This window comes from Eretmochelys imbricata, chromosome 11 (genome assembly GCF_965152235.1).
Source record: "Eretmochelys imbricata isolate rEreImb1 chromosome 11, rEreImb1.hap1, whole genome shotgun sequence".
NCBI classification, from domain to species: Eukaryota; Metazoa; Chordata; order Testudines; family Cheloniidae; genus Eretmochelys; species Eretmochelys imbricata.
In genome coordinates this window covers 33058973-33080530 of record NC_135582.1, presented here as the reverse complement: position 1 = coordinate 33080530, position 21558 = coordinate 33058973, and the positions used below count along the sequence as shown (strand labels likewise).

The 21558-nt window shown below is 38.8% G+C and overlaps 1 protein-coding gene across 1 annotated transcript in view; it reads left to right on the top strand.

Moving 5' to 3' along the window:
- The window catches only part of LY75 (lymphocyte antigen 75), a 124008-nt gene extending 102450 nt beyond the window's left edge, over positions 1 to 21558 (top strand). The window contains exons 35-39 of the mRNA XM_077830422.1: positions 4152 to 4265; positions 6718 to 6840; positions 9587 to 9760; positions 16804 to 16830; positions 20294 to 21558. Of these exons, the coding sequence (XP_077686548.1) occupies positions 4152 to 4265; positions 6718 to 6840; positions 9587 to 9760; positions 16804 to 16830; positions 20294 to 20493 (638 nt within the window). The 3' untranslated portion in view covers positions 20494 to 21558. The remainder of the gene's footprint in view (positions 1 to 4151; positions 4266 to 6717; positions 6841 to 9586; positions 9761 to 16803; positions 16831 to 20293) is intronic.

Sequence of the window (21558 nt, the reverse complement as noted above, 5' to 3'; positions counted from 1 at the left end):
GGCACCCAAAAATGGAGGTTCTCAAAATCATTTGTCACTCCAGAAAATTTTGCCTACATTCTTCTGATGCTTTCTTACATTCTCTATGCTGCTTAAAAGCCACTGGATTTTGACAGTTTTAATTGGAAGCTATGTAGAAAAGTACTGTTTCTACTAGGGTTTTCTGTCATCAGTTTATAATTACTATAATTACTATTACAAAAAATTAGGTGTTTCCAATATAATTTAAATATTTTGCATTTATCAGGTAAAAATGCAGTATCTGATCATGCTTACACAGCATGTTTCAGTGCTGGAAGGTGTGGAGTTAATTCCTTCTGATGTATGAATGTATTAGTTTTTGGTTATTTAAATGGTATGTGCTATTAATGTCTTGTAGCTTTTGTGTTTTATCAGAGTAGCCTGGAACTTCAGGATAAATAAAATGTAATAACCAAATAATAAGTAAGAGATCTGCATTTGTATTTTTTTTAATGATTTATTTAGGAAGTTTTAACAAGCTTACAGATCCTTGCCATGTAAATATCAGAGACAAAATAATAATAATTACAACAGTGAGCTTTTGTTTAGAGATTATACAGGAATATAGTAATCTCATCTCTCTCTTTAACAGGGTGTTACCATATTACACGTGAGTTTCATTACGCTACCCATGTCATCACTAGTGATCTTTATTAAATTGAATGAACTCTCTTGGATCTGCATTTGTAGGACTGGGTGATGCAGTGTGCTAAAATGATAGCCCCTTTTTATATTTCGAGGATATATTTTTATATTTCACCTTCCTGTGCAGCATAGGACATGAGTCACTTGGAGATTTAAATTATTGTAAATGGTGGCTTCTCTGAAACTTGAAGTCTTTAAATCATGATTTGAGAACTTCAGTAACTCAGCCAGAGAGGTTAGGGGTCTATTACAGGAGTAGGTGGGTGAAGTTCTGTAACCTGCAGTGTTCAGGAGATAATCATAATGGTCCTTTCTGACCTTAAAGTCTATGAGACTGAATGCAAATAGAAAGACTCCCATGGACTTCAGTGGTGTTTTAGATCAGGTTCTTCATTTGAAAAGTGGTGAGATCTGTGGTCATTCATATGACATAAGAATAGAAGAATGGCCATACTGGGTTAGACCAAAGGTCTGTCTAGCCCAGTAGTCTGTCTCTTGCAGTGGCCCGTGCCAGATGCTTCACAGGGAATGAACAGAACAGGGCAATTTTGAGTGATCCATCTCCTGTCATCCACTCCCACCTTCTTGCAGTTTGAGGATTAGGGATACCCAGAGCATGGGGTTGCGTCCTGACCATCTTGGCTAATAGGTATTGATGGACCTGTCTTCCAGAAACTTATCTAGTTCCTTTTCAGCTACACTTTTGCCCTTTACAATATCCCACGGCAATATCCACAGGCTGACTTTGCATTATGTGAAGTACTTCCTTATATTTGTTTTAAACCAGTTGCTTATTAATTTCATTGGGTGACCCCTAGTTCTTGTGTTATATGAAGGGGGTAAATAGCACTTTCCTGTTCACTGTCTCCATATCATTCATGATTTTATGGACCTCTATAATATCCCCCCTTTGTCGTCTCTTTTCTAATCTGAACAGTCCCAGTCTTTTTAATCTCTTCTTGTATGGAGCAGCTCCATACACCTAATGGTTTTCGTTGCCTTTCTCTGTACTGTTTCAAATTCTAATCTTTCTTAAAAAAGGGTGACCAGAACTGCACACAGCATTCTACGTGTGGGCATATCATGGATATATAGTTCCACTATGATATTTCCTGTTTTATTATTTATTCCTTTCTTAATGATTCCTAACACTGTTGGCTTTTTTGACGGCCACTGCATAGTGAGCAGATGTTGAGATGATTTTTTCCAATGTGCATTATTTTGCACTTATCAGTATTGAATTTAATCTACCAAAATGTCCCTGATTAACCCAGTTATGTGAGATCGCTTTGTAACTCTTCTCAGTCAACTTTGGACTTAAATATCGTGTGTAATTTTGTATTGTCTGAAAACTTTACCACCTCACTGTTCACCCCCTTTCCCAGATAATTTATGAGTATGTTGAACAGCACAGGTCCCAATACAAGTCCTTTGGGGACCCCTGCTATTTACTAATTTATCAATTGTGAAAACTGACCGTTTACTTTGTTTCCTAGCTTTTAACCAGTTACTGATTAAACAGGGACCTTGTCTCTTACCCCATAACTGCTTAGTTTGCTTAAGAGCCGTTGGTGAGGGACCTTGTCAAAGACTTTCTGAAAGTCCAAGTGTGCTATATCCACTGGATCACCCTTGTCCACATGCTTGTGAACTCCGTCAAAGAATTCTAATAGATTGGTGAGGGATCACTTCTCTTTACAAAAGTTATGCGACTCTTCCCCAACATATTGTGTTTATCTATGTGTCTGATAATTTTGTTCGTTACTGTAGTTTCAACCAGTTTGCCATGTGTGGAAATAAGGTCCATGTTCTAGGTCCAGCTCCTTTGAAAATCTACCTTCTGCTTTCACAAGCCTCACCGTTTTGGTCAGCAGTTTCATTGGAATGTTCCTGTCATGGGAGGTCATTATCATGGAGGGATAAGTGATCTCTTAGGTAACTAAGGCCAATCCAATAGAGGACTTTGAATATGAGGATGAATCCTTGAATTGAATTCCCTATTCAATGCAGAGAGCAGAGTGCTCAGGTAATGTGTTCCTGGTGGTCTGTGTTGCTAGGTAGACTGACCCCCAAAATAGGTAATAAAGAGAAATGCTGGTTTTGATTCTCTAGAGTCACACATCTTTTTGTAACTTCTAAAAGGACATGATTAAGTTAGGTGGGTTTGGGAACACTAGTGAGTGGAAGCACAGACCAGAGGAAGACACTGCTTTCATAATGAAAATATATTGTTTTGGTTAGTTGTCAAGTCTGTCTTTTCTTTTCTCCTTCCTGCACATTGAGCCTTCAGGTAGCAGTTATATAGTGTGTCCCCAACTATATATTTTCTTACTGAATTTATTTCTCTTTTCATGCTCTCTTATGGAAAATAACTGGTAAGCTGAAATGCCATAAGAGAGGTAGAAGGCAAGAGTAGGTAGTAAAAGAGCATGTAGTCCAAAAACAAAAGCGTTGACCAAAAAACAAGTCATTACAACTTTGTGCTGTATAGACAGAGGAATCACTGAGCTGGGAGGTGACAGTCGTTCTCTGTTTGGTACTGATGAAATCACTCCCACGTTACTCTGAGTTTTAGGTACCTCAGTACCTGAAAGAAGGTGATAAAGTGGAGGAAATTCAGGAAAAAGCAATAAAAATAGCTAAGAGGATGAAGGAATTGACTTATGATGAAAGTAAATGAATACATATAACTTGTTCAGGTGAGTAAAGGGCAAATATGATGCTACCAGCCATTATTCAAAGGATGTAAACACGAGTGAGCAAGATGACAACATTTACTTATACTTATGTTATATACTTATACTTATGTTTAGAGTGGTCCAAAGTTATCTAGTTCAGAGTAATGGGATAAATAAATATCATGGTGACGGGCTCTTTATAAATGCCTAGAAAAAAGCAAAGGACAAATTAAACTGAATATAAGGGCAGTCTCCTAACTGGTAGTGTTTATTTGAATTACTGTAACATCTGGGAGCCCTAATCACGGACCAGGACCCCGTTGTGCTGATGTACAAACAGAACAAAAAGGCAGCCCTTAGCAGTGATATCAGTGAGATATGTCCAGAATATCCCAAGGGAATGGTGGAAGGCCTTCCTTCTACTGGAGACCTTAACAATTAAATTGGCCAAATTAATGGAGAATAAACTCTAAAAAACAGAATACTGGCTAGAGGAGGGGGTTTGGTGATCTAATGAATCTTTTGTGTCTCTGATTTCTCTGCTATATCACACATCCTCATGTCCTGTATTTGTTCTTCGTCTGACCTGGTAAATTACATTCTTAAGTATATTGTATTTATTTTTACTCCAGATGTTTTTTAATATTTAATTGTTTTCATGCTCCAGCAGAGATGCATACAGTCCAGAAAGATAAACTGCATTATTTTTCTTTTCATCTACATTGCCATTTGAAACAATTTCTTCATATCAACCACCATACTACTATTTAGTGTTTAGAATAATGATGTTTGCTCTTCTCTGTGTAGAATGCCCTTCCTCTGCTTGGATTCCATTTGGAAGTAGCTGCTATATTTTTCTTCAAGGCACATTAGATGAATTGGACAGTATTGATGATGCCAGAAATCTCTGTAAAGATAATGGTACTGTAATCCGTCTCTTTTATTTCTGATGCATTATTAAGAGATATGTACTCTGGTTGCATTTAATGAATAACTGTATTATTTTAGGACATTATTGTTATTAAACACGCTAAAATAATAAAGGTAATTAAACATCATTTTGAGAACACAAGTGGACCAGGAAAGAAATTTCCCCCTTGTGTGGCAAAGGCATTGCACATTTGGCTAAATGCATTTTTTGTCTTTCTTTGAAGCACCAAGTACTAGTTACTGGTCTGGTCTGATCCAATACAGCCAATCCTGTGTTTCTGGTGAATAGTACTGTCATCTAGATGGATAGCTGTCAAGCCTCGTGATTTAAGCTGACTTCACAGATTTTTTTTACTGTCACCCATGACTTTCTCAGTAGTCAAACTATGGTAGTAGAGCAACTGCTTTTTTAATACTTCACCTCGATGGATGAGCTTCCAAATGTTCTTCAAGTTTTACTGGTGTTTATCTGAGAACGGGGACTGCAGTGGCAGTCAGATGCTCTGGAAACGCTTCCATATCCTTGTTAGAACAAGAGATTACCACAATTTTTGCTGTGTTAAGCATATATGATATCTCACCAGGTAACCCTGGACCCGAGTCCTTGCCTCAGTGTTCTCTGTAAAGTCTGGAAGTGGCTGTCATTCTCTCATTTTTCATTACTGCTTTCCCCCCATAGTAAAAAATCATAGATGTAGACTTAAAATTTCAGTCTAGATTCTTCTTTTAGCCCTCCATGGCAGAGGAGGTGCAAGGAGTCTTCCCTAGAACCCCATCCCAGCCCCCATTCACAGCTAGGCAAATTCATGGTACTGCTCTTGGAACAGGAAGACCAGCAGAGTCTGATGAAGACACAGGTGTTGTTCGATTCCCTGGTGGGAAGGGAAAGAGAAACCGTTACCCTGCCAGCTAAGCCAAGCTCTTGCTTTACTCTGTAACACAGTGTAGCAGTAGGCTTTCCTCTGCGGCATTCCCAGAAGCATTGTGCCTGCCTCATATATTGTTGCCAGAGCAGTGCATGTCCACATCCTCTCCTTGCCACAGGGCGAGGACTTAAAGCCACAGACCAATAATAGTTCCTTCCTCTGGAATACCATCATTTTCTTTCAATGGCAGTGAAAGTAAAAAAATATAAACTGAACTGACATCTCCACCGTTGTAACCTGGAATATATAGTTAAAGAGACTGTCCATAATAGCTTGCATATTACATCACTTATTCCGTAGGGACACAGTTTACTGTTTGTTTGTTTTAAATGGAAGATTACTTTGGTTTTTTTTGCCATTTTTGGTTCAGTCCTATACTTGCTAATGGGAATGGGAAAATTCCCAGTGGTTTCAAATGGAACATGATTAAGGTTACAATTTTGTCATGGATATTTTTAGTAAAACTCATGGATAGGTCACAGGCAATAACCAAAAATTCACAGAAGCCGTGACTTGTCCCTAACTCTTACTAAAAGCATCCCTGACAAAATGGGGAGGGAAGAAGGTCCATCACCCTGCCCCACTGAATGCAGCAGCAGGGAGCTGCGCCCCCCACTCCTGCCCAGTGCCTGGAAGGCACCCCTGTCCATGGGGCTAGGAGCTGGGGGGCCCGCACTGCTGCAGCTGAGAGATCTGGGGGGTTTCCTGCTGCCGCAGCAGCTGGACTTCTGTAGGGCACCAATGTCACGGAAAGTCACGGAATCCGTAACCTCCGTGACGTACTGGTAGCCTTAAATATGATCAGCTATTCAACATTTTTTTAACATTCAACTTACTATTCTAAATTTTATTCTATATTGTCTTATTTTACAGTGGAAAAATGGTTATGAAAAATCAGCTGAGCACTGACAAGGAATTTCTGAAGCAGAATGCTGTTTCAACTTTTAGCTATTTCAGAGTAGTGCTTATGTATTAAACTAAAAGGTTTGGGCTTACTTATGTGTATGTGAAGATCTTTCCCATAGCTGAGTAATATTTTAAAGAGATCTGTATTGCAAACAGCATGTAAATGATATGATGATACTGTAAGTTACAAAAGAGCTTAAATTTTGTGTTTCTTTTAAATGATCCACTAGTAGTCAGTATAGTCAAATTGACTACAAAATCTGAGACACATCAAGGGAAAAAAAGACTACAAATCAACTCTTTGATCTAATTAAATTATCTAAATTGTTTAGATTTTTTTCAGATTACATACTTAAATGTCTAAGTACATGTGTGTTTGCTAACATCTTAAATGGCATTTATATGACACTATGTGAATGTATTGTATATCCTGTCAGTCTGTCATTGCACTGCTGGTATGTGGGTAATGTATGTACACAATTGATTGGTTACTGGGTGGATCAGTATGTTCAGATGCTTTTCATATAGTATTTATAGTTGTTTCACTTCTGTTGCATGAAACGTGCTTTCAAAATTAGATTTATAGGGGCATTTTTTTTTTTCAAATACAGCTTCTGGAGCAGACATTATTAGTATAAAAAATAAAGAGGAGAATACATTTATACAGGAAACATTAAAAAATCACTGGCAAGTCCCTGATTATATTTCATTGGGCATGTTCTTTGACACAGATGGTAAGTGAGAACTACCTTGTTGATATCTTAATACTTTGTCTCTCTTAACTGTAGAAAATGCAGGTCTTTGTGGTGGAATTATTAAATTACACAGCAGCCTCAGTTCTTTTCTTATTGAAAAGGTGTCCACATCCAAAAAAACAATTGCCATGCTCATCAGAACCATTGTTGGCATTGTCAGGGATTGAATGAGAATAGACTCATAGCTCATCTCTCAGCCCTAGATGGTCCCTCCAAGTCTGGGTTGAGACATGTCAGCAGAGGACTACATGGAAGCTTGTATTGCTGCTGTCTGTGCTATACCTACGTGGAGGATAAATACAGGATTATCTCCAGGTCTCTCAATCTGACAACTTTGACAAGCCCAATATTCATTTTCACAGATGATGATTATAAGCATCTTTATGTGGTGTTTGCGTAGTTATAGAAACACTCTTGCTTGCTTTTCTCCATTCACATCAATAGCTCAAAAAACTGTTACTAAAATTTGTCCCTTTGTATATACGTACTAACTTCAGAAACACTATGTAAATCTGGAGTAACAACACTGAAATTAATGGATTATTTTGACTTTACGTATCTGAGAACAGAATTTAGCCCAGAGAAGAGAACATGATTTTGCTAGAGATCTTGAATCATAGAACTGTAGGACTGGAAGGGACCTCAAGAGATCATCTAGTGCAGACCCCTGCACTCACGGCAGGACTAAGCATTATCTAAACCATCCCTGACAGGTGTTTGTCTAACCTACTCTTAAAAATCTCCAATGATGGAGATTCCACAACCTCCCTAGGCAATTTATTCCAGTGCTTAACCACCCAACCATTAGGGATTTTTTCCTAATGTCCAACCTAAACCGACCTTGCTGCAATTTAACCCCACTGCTTCTTGTCCTATCCTCAGAGGTTAAGGAGAACAATTTTTCTCCCTTCCTCCTTGTAACAACCTTTTATGTACTTGAAAACTGTTATCATGTCCCCTCTCAGTCTTCTCTTCTCCAGACTAAACAAACCCAATATTTTCAATCTTCCCTCATACGTCATGTTTTCTAGACCTTTAATCATTTTTGTTGATTTTGTTCATCTTTCCTGAAATGTGGTGTCCAAAACTGGACACCATACTTCAGTTGAGGCCTAATCAGCATGGAAAAATCTTGACTTTTATTAAGCATGGGGAATGTTATTGCATGCTACACTTCTTTCATTGCCCTAGAACAACAGAAAAAGATAAGGTTAATTCTTTTTAAGTTTCCTACTACTTTGTGTAATATGCTTTCCTATTACATAAATTGTGTTCTGTTCTAGCCTGTATATGTGGCCATCTCCTTATGATGTGCCTCTTTCTGGATGTGGCTTTGAACTGCTTGCTGAGGGATGACTAATATTTATTAAATTACAGATTATCATCATTTGAATCCCTCTCTCTCGGGTCCCAAGCACTGTACCTTAAGAGCCCAAAGTTACTTTCATTAAGGGAGCAGAGTAGGGATGTAAAACTTGCCTCTGTGTCTTTAATAAAATCCTGATTTATTTTTCTTCTGCATATCTAAGAAAATCAGTTTTATGTCAGAATCTGAGGCTCATTATTACATGCTAGTTTAAAGCGAAGTTCAGAAGTAACAATGTTGCTGGATTTATTATTCCCGTTATACAGGTGGGAAATTGAATAAGAGAGAGAGAATGTGACTTGTCCAATGTCACACATTAAGTCTGGCAGGCACTGTAACCCAGATGCCTGAGCCAAGGTTTGGCACCTTAACTGTGAGACCAACCTTCCTCCTCTGGACTCCCTAATACCAGGATTCTCACTGTGTCCCTGCAGGGAAAATACTCATTTTTTTCAAGATTCTTTTTATCTCCTCCTCTGCTGCGCTTATTTTCTTTGGTGGAAGCTTCCATGAAGATACTACAAACCTCAAAACTCTCTCTTGGCTGGGACACAGGTGTGTGACTTCTGTTCACAATAAATTCTACAGGGTTCATGGTGTGGATTATCAAGTCCATTTCCTACATCAAGGAGAGTTTGACATTATTAGTTTATCTAGATTAATGATCATTCTGATGTCCCTAGTCCTAAAGGATCATTCTGCTGGTTTTAGGAGTTTTGCGAGTTACCAGCAGGCTGAGGACAGGCTAAAGACTGAGCTTGTGATCTGGAGAATAGTGTATATTAAAGAGCTCCTGGTCCTGACATAAAATCCTTCCCGTGCTCACAAAGGGGAAGACCAGAAAAGCATCAAAGCTAATATGTAAGCAGCAGTGTAAGCAATTTGTGTAGGAATTATAAGCCTGCTTTGGTATGCAAAAGGATGGAAGCCCAGCCACATGGCTAACATGACTGAATATGCATCATGAACACAAAAGGAATGGTCTCTAGGAAAAAGAGATGTTTGATCCCAAATTGGCAACCGCATATGATACGTCCAAGAGCAGTGAGTATATCCTTTATGAGAAAGGAGCAGTAAGCAGTGCCCTGAAGCATGGGGATCTGGCCCAAATGTCAGCCTGATGTATGGTGGCAGAATTTCTCTTCTCCAAGAAGCTCTTGAGAGCATATGTTGGACACGAACTGCATCTCTCACTGCACTGGATTTGAAGCATGTTGCCAGGATGCAGCCTGTACAAAGTACCAAGAAATAGCTTCAAAATGTTTAGTTTTCTTTTAAATTCAATTATTTTGTTTGATTTGTCAGTGTGAAAAACTGTTTTTCCATGAATGACATAATGTATAATTCCTTCAATCACAGATAATGCTTTTAAATGGTTTGACAAGTCGGAAATGAAATTTACCAATTGGATTGAAGAGGAGAGCAATGAGGAGCTCCTGAACACATGTGCTTCTATGTACACTAAGTCTGGGGGATGGAAAAAAATCAGTTGTGAAGATCTTCCTCTGACAGGGACCCTTTGTAAAACAGCCTGTAAGTACAATGTGGGTCTACATCACATGACCTCTCTCCTTCTTTCTCTGTACAGACAGACAGACACACACATATATTAAACTTTAGATTATAGCAGGTTACAATCAAACGTTAACATACTACACTGTACATTACTTGTTCAGGATCAGGTTAATATTCAAAGAACCTGGCATTTTGGCTTGCTAGCTTGGAAGCCCTCCTCCTCTGAGTACACTAGAAAAGATTACCAAATTTCTAAATACCTGTCCTCTTTTTGGCACTTCTCTTTTGTACATACTTGGTGTGAAGGGGTCATATTTTTCCAGTAGTGCTCAATAAAGAGTCTAGCTGCTAACAATAGAAAATAAATAATTTGCCCTTTGTTTAAAATGCAGATCCTTTACAGAAGCATTCAGTAAGCACTTCAGGATCTCCAGGATCTCCTGGGGATCTCCAGGAAGTTGGAATTTTGACATCAGATGAATCTCTTTAATTTCCTCCCAAACTCATATAATTGCTAGACACAACCACTATATGTGCAAGTATGTTCCACTTTCCCAAAACAGCCTCACTCATGAAAACCCCTCTAATAGCATCTCCCAAGTAGATGGATCTTAACTGGAGTCAAATGCCATCTATACAATAATTTATACAAATTTTCTTTATGAGCTACCCAAGTTAAAGATGCATATCACCTTTCCCATGTATACATCCAGATTGATTTCTTTGTCCAAATCCTTCTTCTATCTTTTCATCTGGATTGTTTTCTTATCAACATCTTTTTCCATCAAAATTGTATATATCTTAGAAATTAAACCTTTTGTTCCAGCTTCCTCCTGGGTCAGCTCCTCAACTCTTGTTGAGGAGCTCTAGTTAGAGCTGCCTTGTATCCAGATTTAAGAATACAATGTTTGACTTGTAAATACTGAAAATATGGGATCTTTATATTATTTTCATTATTACATACTGTTGATATGATTTCAAATCAGGATTTAGGAATAGATGTCTGAATTCAGTAATCTCAGCTCTTCTACACAGTTAAGAGACACTTCAATATTTCTTTGGAATAAATTCCTGATTGATAATGGAAATAGCTGAGAGAGCTTTGGCAACAAGAATTTAGAAAATTTGTCCAAAACCACTAAGGTGGTCTGGATGAATGGGTGACTTTTTATTTTTGGTGATCTAAATTTCTTTCTAACTCAGCAACTACTATGAATAGCTGTATTTGGGCTCCATTATTGTTAGTTTTATGCACTGTTGGGATGTTTATTGTTAATCTAGTTTATCACATCTTTTAACTGTGATGTATAACAATAACATGCCAAATTAGGGAAGCTAGTCCATCCCACTTTTTGAAATCACCCTGAGTCTTTTAGGTTTCCTTGTGAATTTTAATAGAATATCCTGCCATGTTTCTAATGTCATGTCAGGGATACCAACAGGGATGCACTGAAACAAAAATAACAACTTTGAAAGGACATTCATTTTTATTGAGGCTACCCTGAGTAGCCAAGAAATGTTGTGTTTGTTCCATTCCTCCAACTGTTTTATTATATTATTCCACACTGGAGGGTAATTTCCCTTAAAGAGATTTTTATGTTTCTCCACAATATTTACACCTACACATTTTAAAGATTCCTTTACCCATTTAAATTTATGTAGCTCACCACAGTTTGTTTTGAGCTTTTGGGAATATTAATTCCTAAAATTTCAGATTTATTGTTATTTTGAAGCCTGACACCTGCCTAAGGTCCAGAGTCAATTGTTATATAACTTTTAATAAGGCTTCTGACTCCTGCAAATATAACAAGACATTGTCCACATGCAAAGCTATTTTCTGTTCTAATCCAGAAGACATTTTGATGCCCTTTACCCAGGGGCTACTTCTTACCTTTATTGCAGGGGTCTCAAACTCAGTTTACCTTAGGGCCAGTGCCAGTCCTCAAATCCTCCCAGTGGGCCAATAATCCCAGTGGGTCACTGAAGATGGTGTTCAGAAAAGAAAACATTTATATTGTATGTTTTATTTCAAATTTCTTAGAAATAATAAAACTGTCATACCTTCAGGATTGCAGCAAATCCTGTTGAAACCTTCAGGATTGCAGCAAGGTGTGCATCAGATAGTTGTGTTTGGTATTTTGACTTGTTTATATTCATTGTGGAAAAAAGTGATGCTGCCTCCATGGCTGACTCTGCCCAGCAACTAGTGATGGTGTGTCTGTCCCTTTCCCCTAGCTAATGGGAGCTGCAGGGTGCGGTACCTGCAGCAGACATTGCTGGCATCATGGCTGTATGCGTCTCTCCTCCGTGAGCTACAGTGGGGAGGTTCTTGGACCACAGGTGGCCTACGGTCCGGGACTTTGAGACCCCTGCTTTATTGCAAATGGCTTCATTGCCAAAGCAAACAACAGGGGGAATAACAGGCAACCCTAGCTATACCCCTTAACAAATTAAAAGGAGGCGATTGATGACCATTAACCAAAGCAGATGCTTGAGGATGAGTGTATACTGCCAACATGCCCCTATAACACTGATTTCCAAAATCTCTCTGAGGCGCTCATGTTCCAGACAGTCGAAGGCTTTCTCAACGTCCAAAGAAAGTAGCACACGGGAAGTATTGCTAGAATTAACATTATAGTTCAATTCAGAGTTCTGATATCAGATATTCCTTTGAACAACATAGAATCATAGACTTTAAGGTCAGAAGGGACCATTATGATCATCTAGGCTGACCTCCTGCACAACGCAGGCCACGGAATCTCACCCACCAACTCCTGTAACAAACCCCTAAGTTATGTCTGAGTTACTGAAGTCCTCAAATCGTGGTTTAAAGACATAAAGGTGCAGAGAATCCTCCAGCAAGTGACCCGTGACCCATGCCCCACGCTGCAGAGGAAGGCGAAAAACCCCAGGGCCTCTGCCAATCTGCCCTGGGGGAAAATTCCTTCCTGACCCCAAATACGATGATCAGCTAAACCCTGAGCATGTGGGCGAGACTCAACAGCCAGACACCCAGGAAAGAATTCTCTGTAGTAATTTGGATCCCACCCCATCTAACATCCCATCACACGCCATTGGGCATATCTACCATTAGTAGTCGAAGATCAATTAATTGCCAAAATTAGGCTATCCCAACGTATCATCTCCTCCATAAACTTATCAAGCTTTGTCTTGAAGCCAGATATGTCTTTTGCCCCCACTGGTTCCCTTGAAAGGCTGTTCCAGAACTTCACTCCTCTGATGGTTAGAAACCTTCGTCTAATTTCAAGTCTAAACTTCCTGACGGCCAGTTTATATCCATTTGTTCTTGTGTCCACACTGTACTGAGCTTAAATAATTCTTCTCCCTCCGTGGTATTTATCCCTCTGATATATTTATAGATAGTAATCATATCTCCTCTCAGCCTTCTTTTAGTTAGGCTAAACAAGCCAAGCTCTTGGAGTCTCCCTTCATAGGACAGGTTTTCCATTCCTCGGATCATCCTAGTTCCCTTCTCTGTACCTGTTCCAGTTTGAATTCATCCTTCTTCAACCTGGGAGACCAGAACTGCACGCAGTATTCCAGATGAGGTCTCACCAGTGCCTTATATAACGGTACTAACACCTTATCTCTACTGGAAATACCTCGTCTGATATATCCCAAAACCACATTAGCTTTTTTCACAGCCATATCACATTGGTGGCTCATAGACATCCTATGATCAACCAATACTCGGAGGTCCTTCTCCTCCTCTGTTACTTCCAGGTAATGTGTCCCCAGTTTATAACAGAAATTCTTGTTATTAATCCCTAAATGCATGACCTTGCACTTTTCACTATTAAATTTCATCCTATTACTATTATTCCAGTTTACAAGGTCATCGAGATCTTCTTGTGTGATATCCCGGTCCTTCTCTGTACTGGCAAATCCCGACTGGTCCAGGGGAACATATTTGGGCAAGATGACACTCAGGGTACGACTGCACAGCAATTAAACACCCATGGCTGGCCTGGGTCGGCTGTCTTGGGCTCTCAGGGCTTGGGCTGCGGGGCTATAAAATTGCTGTGTAGATGTTCGGGCTTGGGTGGAGCCCAAGCTCTGGGACTCCCCTCCCGCCCCCACCAAGAAAAAAGAAAAAACATCTACATAGCAGTCTTGGCTTCAGGGCTAAAGCTCCATGAGCCCAAATCAGCTCACCCGGGCCAGCTGCAGACATACCCATTATCTGTTTGCTAACACCTTTGCATAAATTTTAGCATCAACATTAATTAAATAAATAGGTGTTATGATGCACAATTGTTAAGATCTTTTTCGTCTTTAGGAATTGCCGCAATTGTTGTCTTTCCACAAATCAGGAATCTCATTCCCCTGCAATATATAATACTTTATTTACCGATTTTAATATGTCATGGAAAGTAGCATCCAGTGTGACCAGTAGATTTCTCCCTTCAGTCTCCTCTGGAATACTCTTAATCCTTGCTATGTTCCTGTGTTCTGTATTTTCCATGTCCTCCATTTTTAATTCTGTTTTTTTTTCTTTTCTTTTTTCCCCTCAATTATTTGAATTCTTTCATTTAGATTAGTAATGCTGTCCAACTGCTTGATTAATCCTGTTTCCACATCTGATATTTTCCCATTCATATGATTAACTTCATTTTTTATTTATTATAAGCCTAGAACTCTTTCCTCATCACCATATTCATCTTTTTTTGTTTTTAACAGCAGGTCCTTCAGGACAGATAGTGACTGGTCTTTCTCCACCTGCCTTCATAATTTGCTGGAGGGGAAGTTACTCTCTTTAGTAGCCACGTCTTTGTTTTGAGGGAACAGATATTTATATTGGAAGATCTCTTTCCTTTCACAGACATCTAGATCTTCTTGTCTTTCCTTCTTGCTAGTTGCCTCTTTCTAAAGATGGCTCTTGCTGCACTTCTCTTTTATTTGTCTGATCTTTCCAGAATGGCCTCTGCCACACTTCCTCTCCCAGACACAATAGTACAAGTTATTTTTTTTAATTTTGCTACACTCACCCCTGTCTCTTTACAGGGTAATGAGGGTCCACTTAAGTATCTCTGGGCTTGCAGAGTCATTTTTAATATGTTCTGAAAGCTGATGGCACTGGATTCAGTTGCTCAATTTTTCTCCCACAGAGGCTGCTCTGTGGGACTGGGATCTGCCAGCTCTTTTCACCCCCCTTTTTTTTCCCTCTCCTGTTTTTCAAAGCTTGCTCTACTGATGGTTATTCAAATTTAAGGCATGGATCTGTGGGTTCAGGTTGGCTTGGTTCTTTTTATCTTTTTAAATCACTTTCATTTATTCCTCCACTGCCATTTATTGCAGAGAACTGGATTACGCCACCATCTTGTTTGCTGCCTTAGCCACACCCCCATAACTGTATTTTTTATAATTTTGTTTCACTATGTGTTTGGTCTTTAACAATTAATAGACTAGATTTCACAGTATGTGTAAAAATAGGCTTTAATGGTGCTATAATTTAAACAGTTCTTCCAGAAACCTTATTCCTCTCTCTCCTTTGGGCTGGTTCTGGGTTGTTTTCCAGTACTCTACTTTGGCCAAGGCCTGATCTACAATAAAAAATTAGTTCGGTTTAATTACATTGGTTATGGGGTGTAGAAAAATCCATACCCCAGAGAGGCGTAATTAAGCCAGCCTACATCCCTGTATAGACAGTGCTAGGTGGACAGAAGAATTCTTCCATTCTCCCAGCTACCGCCCTTTGGGGAGGTGCATTACCTATGCCGACAGGAGAATCTCTCCCATCAGCGTAGATAGTGTCTACACTGAAGTGCTACAGCGGCACAGCTGCATCAGTGCAGCTGTAGCATTTTAAGTGTAGACAAGCCACAAGTCTTGTGGACTATAAAAGCTATTGTTTTTCTGATTTACTGATAATTATCTGAATTATTGACCCCTTGACTAGCTTGCAGAGAGAATTCATCTAAAGTTCTAGAGGAGTTAACCACATGACTGTGCATATAATTTCAGTCTAAGGGAAGCTACAGAGAAGGAGTGTTCATGCTTATGTTAGAGATCTCTCTGTAGCCTTGCCCTACCACTACTGTCCAGTTGTGTGTTGGTGGGTGATCCTTTTTTGTATAGTAGTTCAGTTTTCTAGAAGACAACACAATATATCTAAAAACATGAGTTTGCTGTGTCACTGTCTCAAAATCCTTATTGAAGAACCATATATTAACAGGAATTACAATAGCCCCTAGTTTACTACAATGATAATACATTGTGCTGCGGTTAGTTTTAGAAATGTAAGTTATATGGATGTGGAGCCATGTAGATGCATTGGTATGTTGTGGGAAAAGAAAGTTCAGTGTTGACATTTGGCAGCTGTGTTTGATGAGCATGTCGCAACCTGGTTATAAAAACAAAGTTGTACTTACAGGGTCCTAGTCCTCTTCTCTTACCAGTGCAAATTAGGAGTAACTGTTGAAAGCAAGGCACTTACCCTGACGAATGAGAGAAGAATAAGGCTCATGGTGTAGATGGGAGCCAAAGTGACTTGACTGAGGACATAGAGGTGCCAGTCACAGAAGCCAGGTTTCAGAGTAGCAGCCGTGTTAGTCTGTATTCGCAGAAGAAAAGGAGGACTTGTGGCACCTTAGAGACTAACAAATTTATTTGAGCATAAGCTTTCGTGAGCTACAGCTCACTTCATCGGATACATCCATCCTGTAGCTCACGAAAGCTTATGCTCAAATAAATTTGTTAGTCTCTAAGGTGCCACAAGTTCTCCTTTTCTTTTAGTCACAGAAGTGAGATTCGAGTCTGGCTCCTAGTTTCACACTTAAATGACACCTCCTGTCAACCACACTTATGTTACCTTATTCTTCTTTTTCTGTTGACTTCATAGACACCTGCATGAGTGGTGGGGCCATCTTTTTTTAATAATACAGCGAGGTAAACTTTTTTCTGTGAGAATGTATTCTCTCAATTGCTTACACATCAAAAACTGTGATTACAAATTAACATTCTTTGAAAACCGTAGTTTATTTCATACAAACATGAAACAAGCTAAACACATAATTTTAAATCTTTTTTTTCCCTTGTAGTTGCATATGAAAAGAAGTACTTACCAGGTGAGTGTTTACATACCTTTGCGTGAAGTTTACAAACATTTTATGGATATTATTCACTGCCCCACTCACTTGCTTCCCAACTCCCACCTCCAAAAAAAGAGACACTGTATTTCTCCTGGTTATAGAAATACACATCTTGATTTATTACCTTATCTTGAGTGATGTGCATACATATTATGTCAGCTGGTATTTTGTTGTTATAATATTAGACTAAGCTTTCACAAGGAAGGGAAAGAGCTTTATTACTTATATTAGAACTTCAAAAGGCAAGAGGTTAGTAAAATTCCCACTGCTCGTAGAGAGGTAGGTCAGGGTTGCAGAGATTATGACATTTTCCAGCTCACTTTGGACGGTTAGTCATGTTTATCTCTTGGATGTAAAATAGATAAAGAAATAAACTGATATATGGTTACCATACATCTGGGTTTTCCCGGACACCACCTCTTTTTTTAAAAATTCTTTTTCAAATAAGAGGCAGTGTCTGGGATTTTTGCGGGCAGACATTGCAGCTCAGAAAGAGCTGTGTCCATGCCCTCATTGGTCCTTTCCCTGCAGCCGCAGCTGTTGGATCCTATCCAGCCAGGCCCCAGCTCCCATCCCCGGGGAGGGGGAGAGTCCCAAAGGCAGGTGCTGACTGACAGCTGATTCTGTATCCTGGGCCTGCATTAGCAGGCTGAGAGGGAGCGACACTGCCCCCTACCGTGAGAGTGAGGCTGCAGGTACCCCCTCCAGCTTCCCTCAGGTATCCTTCCCAGTACACACACCCCTCCAGCATCCTTCCGAATACTCATCCAGCTCTCCCTCCTCCCCCCACCTCTGACAGTGTCCTCTTTTTTGGGAACCTGAAATATGGTAACCCTAAACTGATAGGAATTCCCTTTTTCTTTATCAAACCTGCAACTGTTATGACTAACCCCTAAAGGGTTTGTTCAAAGTAACAAGTGGAGCTTTATCCATCTCCCTTCCTAGACAGAACTCTCACTGGCCTCTGCCTAGTTTCTACCTACCTCCTCCATTTGCTAAATCATCCAAGAATTCAAAATGTACTAAAATTACTCAGCTTAAAACATAAAGATGGTCTTCAGACCAGAGGAAATCTCTAGGGTTGTTGGCTGTACATATACACTGATAATTAAAGTGCTTTTCAGGCCCCACCTGCACTTCAAAATGGATTGTGTGTGGAAACGGCTTTTAAACTCTGTCAAAAAATGACTTCAGCAACATAGTTGTGTCACCACTATGAATAGGCCCCAACAGGTTAACAACATTTCAAAAAGAAACACTTCAAAATTATTCTTCATCCATGTGTGGCGCAAATAGGTGTGAGATGAAACCATTTTTGTAACAGGAAGCATTTTGAGAAACCCAACATGGCATCTTGTGTACTTACACAAGCCTTAAATTAAGGGTCAGGAACAGATGTCCCTTGCTGGGGATAGCCCTACTATGTGTAAGAGTAACTAGTATGTAACTTAACTAGTCATAAAGATACATATTCAGAACCAGTTTATAAATATCTGTCACTTTGCTTGATCAGTTCCATAACTTCAATTATTTTACCATTTTAGCAGAGTAAGATTTTCAGTAGTGCAATACAAGAGAGGACATCCCTATCTGAGCTCATAGTAACCTCTTCAAGTCAGGAATCAACATTACTTTTATCACATAATCCCCAGGACACTGAGTTCATTTTGTTCAAAAGACATTTTCAGTTTTCTTTATAGTCATGTTAATGAAATATTTGCTAATCGGATCAATATTGAGTTAAGAGGCCTGTAAAACAATTAAAGAAAATGGAGAAAGTGACTGTCTTGGAAGATAAATTGCCTGATGTCTATATAAGTTTCCTTGTCTGCCAAATGTTAACCCATTTTTACCTGGTGGCAGTTAATGCCCCATTTTAACAAAATAGCATAAGGTTCATATTAGTTAATCAAAACTAGAAATGTAATGTTTTTAATAGAAATTCACATTTTTTTAAATAAACTACTTTTTCTCCCTTTTAAATCTGAATAGCTTATCACTTTGTACAGAATAGAAATTCTCTGATATCAGTGGAGGTTCTGAACTAAATGGTTAACATAAGCTTGAATGGACTATTTCTGAAGCATCTGGATTGATTCAGGATATTCTCCTCCGAAACCAATAGAACCTTCCTGTTGAATGAGTAGTTTTGCTCAAAAATGTCTGGGTCACTGCTCATTTCAATTGAACAAAACCATGGCTGCAATCAGATACAAACAACTTTCTGAACTAGTTTAAATTTTTAAATATTCAAAGGCACTCGTTTTTCCTGAGCCCAGATGAGCCACTTCCTCAGCCGCAAGTTCTAATAATCAGGCTTTGTGTAGCTATTTCTGTGGGGAATGGAATTCACATGGCTGGGTTTAGACATTAGTTCCTTTGTTGCTGGACGTGACCACTGCCTTTTCGTGTGGGACTTTTGATCTGAGCCATATCCTCTCCTTACACCTTTGTACATCTGGAGTGGCTGACTGCTGACCTGGGTGGAGTTACTCTTGATTTACACTGAGGTGAGGGCTTAATATGGATCTGTGTAATCATGCGTCTAAATTCCCCTTGTCAGCTGGTCTATTCAGAGCTAGTACGGCTATTCCTTCCGTGGTAGACTCTTAGAACCACTAAAACCCTGAGTAGGCAATAAGGGGAATGAAAAGAAAGAATGATAACCTTTAGACATGCAACAGCTGCATATTTTCTTGTATTTTTCACAGTATTTGTGACACTTGGGGTAAGTTCTATTCTTATTCCTTGACTACTGCAGATTCTTTGTTTATCAAGAAAGGCATAGGATCAGTGGGTGCTAGTTTAATTTTTTTTTTAACCCCACATTGTACACGAGGAGCAGGTTTTCCTACAGTGAGCACTAGCAGGAGCACATTCTGAATTGGATTCCCTGACACCTGTAAATGTACCATTTCCACATGTAATTTTCCACTGAGAGATGAGAAAAAATGGTAACTTGGTCTTCCATTATGTTTGCTCCACTCTTGGGATTAATCCCTTGGAAAAAAGCACAGCTATAAAATACTTCTGCCAAAATAAAGTTAATTCATATTTTAGTGATGTGTAAAGTGCGATGCCTAGAGGAGTTCATCCCTTTGTAACGTCAGAATATTTATTTGATTAAAGAATTCTGGAAAATGAAGGGGAGAAACTGGGATTTGAAAAGAAGTCCCAACCATTGGAATTTTTCTAAACAATTAAATGACAAAAAAAGTCAACTATGAAGACAGACTAGATTACAGGAAAGGAAGAGCTAATGGTTTAGCATGTTTGCCAAATAATCCCAAGGTTTCCATTTGCTGCCACTGAACAAACAATATGAATGCAATTAATTATAAAATAAACTGGATAACTGTGCACTTAATGTTTATATCTCCTTTAGTATAGATACCTGGTGTATGGATGGCCATTTAAAGACTGTCTTCTTTTGTTTCAGATAAAACTGCTTTGACTACCACCTTGGTCATAATTTTTACCATAGTTGTGACAGTTTCTGCAGCATTATTTTGGTTCCTGTACAAAAGAAATATTTCTTCTGCTTCTGGAGCTTTATGTATAACACACAATTCAACAGCTGAAACGCCATACAGTGATGAAACTGTTCTAATAGATGAAGAAAATGAGTATACTGCTTAAAATTTAAAATTATACAATTTTATTTAAATGCCAGAAAGTGACACCTTACCCATATTTAGGCTTCAGTCCTGTAACCACTTAAGCACATGCATAACTTTACTCATGTAATAATGTGCTACTTGTTAGGACACAGATAGAGAAGACAGACTTAAAAATAGTCTAAAGTATTTCCCATTGGGCTGTCAGAGTTCATATTCAAAATTCTCTCCAAATGTATTTTAGTACACCTGGAAATACTTTAATGTATGAGTTGGTCTGTCTCAGTAAAGTGTCATTCTGAAAAGAGCAAGCATTTAATTATGCCACAAATGTTAAGATTTCAAAAATTCTGCAAGATTTCCATAATGGGTTTTAAATTAATTTGTTTCATCTGTGTTCACGACTGGTTTTCATTTCTGTGACTATTATAGCAAATAAAAGTTTGAGACTATCTACTTTTAAATGAATAGTATAGAAAGAAAATTTGAATTTGTGTTTGCACTGGAAACTTAATTCAAAGAACTTCCAGTCAATGCACAGAAATGAGCCACGTGATCTGTGTTGTCAAAACAGTCTGAACTTCAACCCATTCAGACTCATGAAACTGGGATTAAAAAAAAAAAGTGCTATTGCCCAAAATGAGTAATTTCAGACAAAACTGAGCAAATTATCTGCAAACAATTTAAGAGGAAGGTGAAATTCCTCAAATTAATTGCCCAGTTCAAGCTAGGCTTAGAGTCCAAATGTTCAAAAACTCTCTCATTTTGTAGTTGCAGCTAATTGTAGCTGCAGGGTTAAGAGGTCAAGTCTTGGCCCCAGTTGTGCAATATGATGCAGATGGGCAGACCCTTAAAGTTGCATGGAAGTAATTTGGCCTCTGCACAGGAACAGGGATCTGCCTCCACAGATCAGGGTTTAGCATCTATCATCATAGCCTTGCTTATTTGATTGCAAAATTAGCCTTCTATACCCTGCAATATGTAGTCATCCTATTTTTTTAAGGGGGAAACTATTGAGCAAACTGTTTGCCAAGAGTTCATCTGGCTAACTTGCAACTGTTTTAATATATAAAACTAAATTGAAAGA